An 11,627-nucleotide genomic window follows, 5' to 3' on the forward strand; every position below is an offset into this window, starting at 1 on the left:
GCCTACATTTGACCTATTATTAATGTCCCACACAAAAAGACAGTGTCCTGTATGACTACACCAATTCATTACACAATTCTATACTATTTTCATTAGTTCTTAAGTATAATTTGAGGTGGGTTGACACAACCCAAACGTACCTTATGCTAGCGTGTGTTAACATTAGTAAATTCATTATAGCAAAGATGCACAGTGTTGTATGTTTTTCACCCGTGGGGGGTAGTGACTTTGAGGCTTTCAAAGAGTTAAGAAGAGTCTTGTAAAACGTTGAGTGAGACACTTGAAGACAAAAGCGTCTGGGAAAGGAGTACATTTTCCATGTCCACAAAATAAATAGCAACCATGGAGTCCTTTCCTCTTGTTGCCAGTAAGTCTTTAAATCATGGACTTAAGTAGGTACACTTCTGTGGCATTTGGGTTTTACAAGGGATAGAGTGTGTGAGTGTACAGTGGGGTCCAAATGTCTGAGACCACATTGAAAATCTCTAATATTTTCATGTAAACCTGGAAATAATCAGAAAGTTTGAGGATTCAGAAACATTTAAAAACACAAGAAGTTATGTCATGTAAAATGAAGAAGAAATATTTATGGTTCCGTACTATTTCTGGGTCAGCAATCAAATTTAAGCAATTTGGGGGTATTGACCAACTTAACTCCTTTGTACAAAGGTCAGATTTCCTTGTATCCTTTCCATTGAAGCATGCGTTCAAGGCCAAACACTTGGGGTGGTCTAAGAAATACCAGCATTTCACAGTGGATGACTGGAAAAACTGGGAATGAACTTGGATTCATTTACTGATGAATCCAAGTTTGAAATTTATGGCAGTAACAGAAGGGTATATGTAAGGAGACAAACAGGAGAGAGAATGATACTGCAGTGTATCAAACCGACACTGAAACGTGGTGGGAATATTCAAGTCTGGGGTGTTTTGCCTACTCTGGAGTAGGACACCTGCACTGATTTGACTACACTCTGACCAAGAAGAAGTACCACTCCATTCTTCAGAGACATGCTATACCCTCTGGTTTGCATCTTTGTGGAGAAGGATTCATACTGCAGCAGGATAATGACCCCAAACACAAAGCTTTGCAAGAACTACTTGAAGACCAAAGAAGACCAAGGAGTCCTGACTGTCATGGACATTCCTCCACAGTCACCTGACCTCAACCCCATTGAACATTTATGGGGGCACGTGAAGACTGAGAAAGACAAGCATTCTGTGACATCACAAGAAGCTCTTTGGAACATTGTCAAATCATGCTGGGATAACATGGGTCATCAGGTTTTGCACAAACTTGTAGTGCATGCTGTCATTAAAGCAAAAATACGATATTCTGAAATTCATGTACATTTTTCAAAGACTCAACTTTTCACTCAAATTGTTAAGCTGATATTATCATTTGTAATGAAAAAAATAATATGACATTCGAAACAAATGCAAAATAGAAGTGTTTTGACTAGTGGTCTCAGACTTTTGGACCCCACTGTATGTGTGTGTGTGTGTGTGTGTGTTGGGGGTGCAGATTCATTTGTATGTGCATATTTTCTTTGTTTATGAGTTTTACAGAGCTTCCACTCTCTTAAGTAGTCAGTATACAGAGGTCTGCATTTTGTTTGTATGCCCCTACAGTTTAGATTTATTCTCAGTGATGTAGACTAAAATTTTATCCACTAGATGGGGCCATAGACTTTCCTTTTCTCTAACTGAATCTTCAGATCTTCTGAATTATTTTTCATTTTTACATTTCAGACTCAATGGAGATGCAGGTTTCTCAGACTGATACGGTGTAGAATGGAAGTCAAATTGTGTTTGAGCTTAATACTACAATTTATTCATTGACTTTAATCCTATGCAAATAAAAATGTAAGGTCGACATTGTGCATACCACAATACAATGTTACCTTACATATGATATCATATGATATTTAACCAATGAATTAATAAGGGGATATAGGTTATATCAAGCACTATGACAATTTTATTCATATGTTCCCCTCATGAACATATCTGTCATGCCTGCATCACCAGACATTACGTTCACACTGTAAGAGCATTTCATATTTATTTGTTAACACATGCTGTTGTCTGGCATTTGAGGTTAAGTACTTTGCTACAGAGCACAGATTTTCTTCCTTTGGTTGCAAATTCAGCTCTCCAGCCATCCTACTGCTCATGGTAGGCACTGCATCATGACCTTATATCCCATTATGACCTCACAACTCAGTGGCAGGAGCTCTCTTCCTCTTGAGGAACTCGCAGACATAGTACATTGTGATGTCACAGTCCACCTGGCTCCAGGCCCCTGTGCTGGCCATCTGAACACAGTTGTCCTTTGTGGGCGGGTCTCTAGGTTTGCCAGGAGCCCAGGCTGTGTAGTTCTGCAGGGGGGAGCTGTCTGTGTATTCATGCAGGCCCTCTTGCTCCAAGCTGCGCAGTCCAATGAAGACGCGGGTGAGGCCAGCCTGGCTGACATAGTTTGCGATCAAGGAATTGGCATCTTCAGTTTTTGGCATGGCCAAGGTCCCTCCTCTGAGTTTACAGTTCATCAGAGCATCTCTGAATTTTCGGGCCTCTTTGACAATCAGGTAGAAATTCTCCTCTGTCTCCTTGATACCTAAAATAACTTGAGGGGCACAGCACTGTCAGGTTGAGAGAGGTTTCTGACTCTGAAATGCATCTCACCCAAGACCCTTGTGTTTACAGTGCAGTGTACCTCTCTCATTCCTTGAGAATCAATCACTCAGTGAGTCAGCAATACGTCAACTGGAATGTGGAGCCACGTTTATGTTATTTTACTAAACAATCTGCATGCGAAAGCATTTTTCTATCTGTGCTTACATTGCGGGAGATCTGGCATGTTGTGTATGAGCTACAGAGTGATAAAGTTGATCTCTTTACTGTAAGCTTCAGTAAACTTCAAACTCCCACGCATCATTCCGCATTATCTACACTGTCACTGGCCTTTCAAGTCATTCAGTCACTGTTTGACATTTCCCCGTGCAGAGGAAAGATATTAAGTCAGATCAACAGGATTATTGAGACAAAACACAAGCCTGATTAAATCAAAACTACAACAACAAACCTACAACATGTCCTAAATGTCCCCCAAGCCCTAATTACTGTGCTGAAGCTGCTTTATTTTACTTGAGTGTGGTCATCCTCTCTGGAGTGATTATTTGCCCTGAATTTGCACTGGTTGTTAGCCAGTGGGTCTAGTGGGTGTAAAGGTGGCCTTAATGCTCTATATCTCACTGGGAAACTGGTATAGAGGATGCACAGCTAGAGGAAAAAGGCTCAACAAAGCTGCAGAGATAATTGTGGATGCTGCTTTACCATTTTTCATGAACTTCACAGAGTTCTTCAGCTTCCCAATGTTGATGTCCAGCTGTCCGACAACTTTCCGGTATCTTCCACAGTCACAGGTCGTGCCTGTCAGTTAATTCATATGGCATAACTCATCTTTCCTGTTTAAGAGTCATATGGCACAAGCTTGTAGACATAGAGAGCCACTCATTGAAATGGCAATACTGTTGTAATACGTATAATACTTCCATGTCATATATAAATGCATAATACAATACTGATACTATACTATAATACTGATATATAATACATGATACCGACATTTATAAACTGATACATCATTGAAATGCCAATACTGACATTTGTAATACTGATGCTGATTATATTAACATATGTAGACTAAGTATACAATAGGATGTCTCTTTTTTGCAGATATTCAAGCAGACCATACTAATGAAGTCAACCAAGCTATCATTTAGTTGGGTCCTGAGATTTTTAATGATGTATTTCCCACTTTTGTTGTGGATCTGAAATTCCACCTATAGTACAGAGTTCATTAACATAGCTGCTTCCAAATTCATATCCCACAATGCACTGTACCAGGTTTTCCTTTGAGACCAATGGGTCCATCAGCTCCTCGAAATCCTTTGTCTCCTGAAATAAATATGTCCATCAGTTTTTACATTGCCCTTTAACTAAATAACTTTCTGTCACAGCATCCATAAAGGAAAGTTTTTATGCAGCTCACTTTATAGAATAACTTCAATTTTTGACATCAGAGAAAATTTCATATTCATTTCATATTCATTCATTCACTTTTATATTGTTATGCCTCACCTGCTCCTTTCAAGTTTCTGCTTGTAGAGTGTACCTCACAGATAAGTAAAAATGTCACTGTGACTATTTGATTTTCCACCAGGTGGCGACACCACACAGTACCCAGCTTCATTCAGGCAATACAGATGATGGCATCAGAAACGTCCTCCCCCAGTCTGAATGTAAATTGTGTTAGAAAATGAGTATGTGTGAAGTGATTGTTCCAGCAGTCTCCATTCTGCAGTCAGTACCTCTGCAGTTGTTTGGACTAAGTGCAATTGTTTTGCTTGGCCTGCTGTTATGGATCATAAGGGCACTTGTTATCTGAAGGCTAGGGGCTGATATGACTATTAAGCTTGTATTACTTCCTTGCTATTTTAAGACATGGTATGACTTTTTGTAATCATCTATGACATCCATTTCTCAGGAAGACTTGTAGGATAAACACAGTTTGCAGACTAATTTGGGTCTGTTGGTAGTTCCTGTTAAAAGTATTAGATTACAGGTCATGTCATGTCCTTAATTAGACCTGCCATTCCACTCAGTTCTATTCCACTTCAGGGAGGGTCTGTAAGGGAGCACATAGATGTGGTTTAGCTCAGTAAACACACACTTTATGGCTCCCACTTCACTCCCCCCCAAAATCAGAGGCACTCGGCGGCAGCGATGAAAAGGTAGAGATGCAGTTAATTCAAGGTATTTTGGAAACATTAACTCCGGGGATTTCCAGGATACAGCACCGAGTGGCCCTGCTTTTTGGAGGATACTCTAAAAGGGGAGCCAGTTTGATGTTTCTGTGAGGTAGGAGGGAGAGGGCTGAGACCCTAGTAGTCAAGCAAGAGAACTCAGGTGACACATCTGAGGGAAATGAGAGATTAGGAGATGGCAGTACCTTTCTCTCCAGCAGGGCCCGGCTTCCCAGTCCGTCCCTCCTCTCCCTGGCTCCCAAGCTCCCCTCTCAATCCTTCAAAGAGGACAGAAAAAGTGGAGATATGGATTGTGAACATTTATGTCAATTTAGGTTTCAAGGAGTGTGTCATTTTAAACCTGGCCATTTTTAATTTACCAGAAGCTAGTTCTTGGAGAATTTTGTTGGGCGATATTAGTATGCTTGTCTGAGCGATCTCTGATTCAGTGAGAACAATTCATGGAGGGTCCACTCAGATGACCCCAATTGTAGGTGTCATATTTCTCAAGTCATTGCCAGACAGGCATGATGAGAATGGTGATTTAGAGTGGAGAAGGCTGAGGACAGTTCATATAGCACCTGCCTACATTCATGAGGCATGACATTGATGAAATTGTTTGGTTTAGCCTGAATCACATAAACAGTGATATTCCTTCCAGCCATTATAGGTGTCAGGATAATACCATCCCTCCAGTTTATTCAACGAGCATATTCACAAGAAGCCATCAGAGATTACTGTAATTCATTAGTCATGCATTTCTGGGGAGCTCTGAATTTAATCATTTTGTTGAAACAGATGAAATATAGAAGCAGCCGGTATGTTCATTGGGGTTTTTTCTGCTAAGTAAATTGTGGTTATCAAATCAGGATTAATTGCTGTTTGGCTTTAGTTGACTTCTGCTCCGTAAACCTCAAGAGGAAAATTTGTGCTGGCTCACAGTAGCAAGCCAAATCCCTCTCTCAGGCTCTATTGGCATTCAAAACCAACCCTTCAGATGCCAGAATAAATTTGGAATCCATATTTCCTGTTAAGATGTAACCTGAAGATGCAAAAAGTACACATCAATGGCCAAGAGGCCAGTAGCTTCCATAAATACATCACACATACGGTAACTTGCCCCCGCTCTGCTTAAATAGATGCAAATATATGTTTACGGCTGGACAAAGTCATTTGTCTGTTTGTGGTCTCGGTGGAGAAACAGGCAACGCACTTTCCTCGTAGCTATCTTTTTGTTTATAGTTGTGTTTTTGTTCTGGGGTGACTGCAGCTCTCCTGACCGTTCCAGCCATCAGACGACAGGAGTGCGTGTTTGTCAACGAAGGTGCCTCTCACGCCATGCCCTGCACAGGGCATACTGGGAAAAAAAACACAGAATGGCTGCCTGGAAGGGGAGGTCAGAAACAAAGCACATGCTGTCCTCCAAGCTCACATGGCAACAGCACAATTTTCGGCAACAATTAACATGTCTATTTCCTCTCGTGTGACTTCCCTCAAGGAAAAGCCTAGGGTGGTTTCTGTGCTCCCCTGAAACATCCAGTTAGTCTCTGTGTCCAGTAATACTAAACACCTGCTATTGCACTTCCACGACATGCCTAGTACATGCTTTTTAGTGCTCATGTTACAGATATTTATTAGACCAAAGTTGGGTGAAGTACCTTGCTCAGGGGTACAACTTCATTGTCCTGCCTGGGAATCAAAGTACCCTGCCCTCTACCACCACCACACTGCTATGGAATGAATTACTGAATTCTTAATGAGGTCTACTTAAATCACATCAATTCACCAAATCCAAAATCAGGTATTGGATATGAAATCCCCACAGATAAATGGATATTCATAATTACAGTATATAAAATACAGTATAATATCTCTCCCTTCTGTGGTTGGTGTTCTTCTTTCCCCTCTGTATAACCCTGTTTGGGAATCGCCAGTCGGTCACTAGACTTGCTGCGTCACAACAGCCTCTGCACTCATGCAGGAGCACTGAAGTGAGATGAATTCAATCCTCTGATATGCAGCTGTTGGGTGAGAGCCATTTTTGCACTACAAATCCCACAGTGCACCACAATAAAGTTGGCATAATTTGGAGGATAGGCACTGCCCCTATTTCCTTATTTCACCAAGCATATTTTCTCTCATCTACTCAATAGGTATTGCTACAATTGCTCACCCTCTCTCTCACCTTCCTCTCATTACTCTCTCCTTCTAATGCTCTCTGCACCTCATACTAATGATGCCTTGCCTTCCATCCCCACTCGGGAGCACCTGGCTGGAGCTTTAGCCACCCATTTCTTACTGTACTACCATTAGGTGGTGAACGTTTAGTAATAAATGTATATATGTGAAAGATTTTCACCATAAGAGTGTGTATTATATTGCATAAATTATTTTTATTTGGCAGATGCAGGGTGACTTACACAGCAGATCTAATAAAGCGGCATGAAAAGTTGGACACCAGGACACCACTAACCACACCTGAATAAGTGCCAGTGCTCAACATACTGCTGAGATCAGAAATGTGTGCCTAGATTGCCATGTAGATGCAAAGCAATATGTACAGCCAAAGAACTATAACATTTCAAGTATAATGCATATTACATGCATGCAAGTACATGCTACATATATCATTACTCATAAGAGAAACAAAAGATCACACTTGTGTAGGGGGGCTGAGGTGTAGCCTAAAGAGTTGGGTCTTCAGTCTGTGATGAAAGATGGCCAGTGTTTCAGCTGTTCAAACTGAAACAGGAGGTTTGTTCCACCATGCAATGTATTTGTTTTGTGTGTGCATTTCATTTCACAGTGAGGAGGTTTGTGCAGTTGGGCAGCGTTGTGTTTATATCCCAGCTATGATGCTGTCTGAACATCAGCAGCAGCATAATGTAAGCAATCCCTTGACATTCCATTACTATTCAATATGAATGTTTAACTGAAGTCATGCAGACATTATACAGCAAAATGCTCAGCGTTAGATCAGCTCTGACACAGTTTATACAGGCTAAAGTGTGCCCTGTTAGAGCTCATTCAACACTGAACATATTTGCTGAGTAAGATGAGATGAAACCAGGAGTTCTGGTCTAGCAATATCTCAAGGGAGAGGGTGTCTACTCCATGGGTGTTGGGGCAAACTCATAAATGCCTGTGTTCAGCCTTAAAACCACAGTCACCCACACTGCAATTTAGTGCAAATGCTGCTCAACAGACCTTTGATGTACAGTGTCATACTGTCGTCATTCAGTCAAAAAATGTATTTCAAGCACACTGGCTATCTTAGGCCCCACATAGATATAAATGGTTTTTAACAAGCTCTGCTTGAGCCTGTTGGAAGATTTGGATCATTTGGTGACAAAGCAACAAAGTATCAGGGAACCTCTTTGTCCTGGAGGGCCTGTTTTTCCCAGCTTTCCATGGTCACCTTCGTCCCCGCTATCACCTTGATCGCCTGTCAGAGGAAGACAAGGTAAAAATTTAGTGAGGTGCAATTTGCAAATGAACAAATCTTACAGTTTTCTTACAATTGGGGCCCTTTTGGACCACGCTGGCTTGGATGGGTGTTAACCAAATAAGAAACTTCATTCATCACAGCTGAGTAAACAGAGATGCTCATCCTCTCTGCCGGCCTACGAGTTCATTGGTCTCTTGAAAAGCATGACAAACGGAGGGGGTAGTTGCTTTGTCTAACGATTTTGTTTTTGGTTTATTTTGTCACGTCTAAATTCCCAGCAGAGATTGCATAAAATTTGCAGAAATCAATGCAGTCATTTCCTCCCCAGCTAACAAGAGATGTGCTGTTTGAGCACAACCCGCATATACTCTTAATGAAGCAGCATAGCTCACTGCCTGGGAACTGCGCTAGCTTCGCACAACGCTCCTCTTTGTTCCAACTGTTAAACGATTAACAGCTAAGTGACGACATCATTTTCACACATGGTTACCCTTTATTTAACAGCAGGGGCCGAGTTATGAGACAAGCTACCAGTTACAATAAAAAAAACATACATGTAAGGCCTGTTTCCCAGTAAGGAAACAGGAAGTGTAAGAACTACCACAGAATTTTTTGATTTAGCAGTGCAAGTTAACAAGTGTCTGATCTGTAACTCTTGTGTTAATACTGTGTATTTGTAAAACTGTTTATTGATTTTTCAATGAAAAAATGGTAAATGTTCAATGTTTCCTACTTTCAACACAAAGTACAAATGTATATCTTGAAATTCTGAAAACCGATATGACAGGTTTATGCTATAAAAGTGCTAAAACATGATTTAATCTTTTTTTTTTACATTTCTTTGTGCTCACTGACCTTTTAATGCATCAGTTTCTTAGGGATTAAAACCAAGAATTGAATGAAAATAATAACCCTGGACTCAGCCAACGTGTCCTTGACTTTGAGCAACAAGTAAATGCAAATTTTCCCTTTTTCAATACAAAGACAATATTCATTGAATCGTATTGTCCCCAGATGGCTGAAAAGTAGCACTCACATTTAACTCAGAGTCAAAGTTGAAGAAAAACTATGAGTACAGCTATGAGCCAAGTAACAAGGATGCCCTGAAATGATAAACCATACAATCTGACAAATTGGCTTGCTGTTCAAGCAAAAAAAAAAAAATCCTGTCACTCTACCTTTAGATCCTGGAAGTATCGTGTTTGAACAGACTTCTGTTCCACAGATGAAAGCCAAGGTTTCCAACAACACCAACAGTCCAAGGAGTTTCCTGCTGCAGCTTTGGTTCTCCATGGCATTTATTGAAACTCACAAAGTGGTCAGTCTTTGGGAGTGAGGGCTTTAAACTGCATTTGCCTGGCCTTATCGCTTTGCTGTCATGATGTCAAACAACATTGTCCAGAGCCTGCATTCCTCCATTCTTTACTGTGCATCTGCTGTTTGCATGTGCCCTCACGCACAATACTATTTGGCTATTACTATTTTAGCACTGAACTATTTTAAAAGGGACATAAATGAATAAATTAATGAATGAACTTTATTGTGGTGAATCAATTCCAATGCAATTGCATAGTGCTATATTAGCTGCTGTTTAGCTCTTATTTTTGGAGGGCTGTATACTCTGCAATCTGTAATCAGTGCTGGTGGAAGGGTGGGGTGTCCTCAATATCAGCAAGGTCTTTAGTAAGGTCTGAACAGCCACAATGTATGATGTATGATTGGCTCACTGGGAGGATGACCCTGGTTAGTCACACAAGGGAGTGGCGGCAGTGTAGTATATTGGTGAGGAGTAGGTCTTCTTATCCAAAGGTTGCTGGTTTGATTCCTTAGTGGGTCAATGCTGTTGTATCCTTGGGCAAGATACTTAACCTGTACTGCCTCAGGAAATAACCAGCAGCATAAATGGATAACAGGTAGAGATAGATATGTGGCTGGCTATTTACAGCAGATGTATGAGTTAATGAATCTTAGTGCTCCTATTTGTGCCAAGTAAATGAATCTCAGTGTCCCGTTCAGAGCTGAGAAAAACAATTTCAGTGCTTTGATCAGTTCCAAGTGAATCAATCTCAGTGCTGCATTTGGTTGTAAGTGAATGAATCTTGGTGCCCCGACTGGTGCTGAGTGAATGAATCTCAGAGCTGTGGTTGGTGTTGAGTGAATGAATCTCAGTGGCCTGATTGGTACTGAGTGAAAGATTCTTAGTACCATGGTTGGTGGTGAGTGAATGAATTGCCCCCAATTGTTTCCAAATGAATGAATCTCAGCTCTCAGTCCTCAGAACCGCAGTGAGGAAAGGATGGTGTTCGGATTGCTTCTGAGGGAGTGGCTTCTCTGTGTTTCTAGAGCAGGGGTGGTCTCAGTATTTAACAGCTCTGATGATTGGTATAAATCCCCTCAAAGTCTTTGGGAGACATTCTCATATAATTACATCCTCTTTTCTTGACCTCATGTGATGAAAAATCTGCCTAGATTAGAGGGGTAATGTGCAGATTTGAACTCTCTCAGCGAAAAAGTATCTGCACCACATGTCTTGGCGAACGCCTGTTTCCTCTCCCCATTCTCCAATCAACGGAAAATGCTGTCTCATCTATCTTTGGTGGTAATGCTATTGTGAAGGGGAACGAGCTGGTTGTGGGCTGGGGGAAGGGGCAGGGGGTTTAGCTCCCAGAACTCTCTAATCTGAGGGGCTTAATGTGAGGCCCTTGCTGTTAATCAGGACGCAACGTTCATTCTATAAATATTTACACTGCCAGGGTCTGGGAAATTGCCACTCCCCACTGCTCGATCCATCTTGACACATAAATAGCGCTGGACTCAGAACCAGCCATTACTATGCGGGCTAATTGCTTACATGTGGTTTAATGGGAACCCTTTCATTTGCTGGGGAGAGACGGCATGATTCACACCAGCAAACTTGAGGGCTTTAGACGGCGGTGAGCTGTGATACACCACGAATCATTCACAGGACAATAAGTGTGACTCGGAGAAGCAAGCCATTCTCTCTGATTTACTGCTGCGGGAAGTTCGGTTTCCTGCTGAATGGCTGTTAGACACGCAACACAGACATAATTGTGTTCGTACTGGATCCATGCCTTAAAATGACACAGTTTTTATGAATCTGTGCTTAATACTGTACCTTCTGAAAGATTTGCGGTTCCATTCTGGGGTCGCTAAGCAACAAATCCACGCTCCAAGCATACATGAGAAACTTCTGACATACAGAGGGCACACACGTAATGTTGGAAATGTGGCCTTAATTATGCGTGAATGCTTGATTGACTTTAAGAAACCCCAGTGAGTGTTTAGAGTTGTGATGACCAGGGGAGTTTTGAGGGGAATATGATAACTTTAAACGTCAAAGATGGGAGTCC

The 11,627-nt window shown here is 41.3% G+C and overlaps 1 protein-coding gene across 1 annotated transcript; it reads right to left on the reverse strand.

The window, feature by feature from the left end:
* Nucleotides 1–1,954: 1,954 nt before the first annotated feature.
* On the reverse strand, nt 1,955–9,558 carry colec10 (collectin sub-family member 10 (C-type lectin)). Its single transcript, XM_036539705.1, has 6 exons — nt 9,435–9,558; nt 8,182–8,253; nt 5,015–5,086; nt 3,907–3,960; nt 3,337–3,432; nt 1,955–2,626 (listed from the first exon to the last, which is right to left on the reverse strand). Exons 1-6 carry the CDS (start codon nt 9,547–9,549, stop codon nt 2,217–2,219), a joined length of 819 nt encoding a protein of 272 aa, XP_036395598.1. The 5' UTR covers nt 9,550–9,558; the 3' UTR covers nt 1,955–2,216.
* Nucleotides 9,559–11,627: the final 2,069 nt, after the last annotated feature.

The sequence above is a fragment of the Megalops cyprinoides genome, chromosome 10 (assembly GCF_013368585.1).
Source record: "Megalops cyprinoides isolate fMegCyp1 chromosome 10, fMegCyp1.pri, whole genome shotgun sequence".
In the NCBI taxonomy this organism is placed as follows: Eukaryota; Metazoa; Chordata; class Actinopteri; order Elopiformes; family Megalopidae; genus Megalops; species Megalops cyprinoides.

Excerpts from the sequence above, each read along its gene's own strand:
- colec10 (XM_036539705.1), bottom strand. The coding sequence starts at position 9,549 with ATGGAGAACCAAAGCTGCAGCAGGAAACTCCTTGGACTGTTGGTGTTG. Across the intron at positions 3,961-5,014 it reads GGGCCCTGCTGGAGAGAAAG|GAGACAAAGGATTTCGAGGA; the intron begins GTACTGCCATCT and ends TATTTATTTCAG. Across the intron at positions 3,433-3,906 it reads TGGTCTCAAAGGAAAACCTG|GCACGACCTGTGACTGTGGA; the intron begins GTACAGTGCATT and ends ATTAACTGACAG.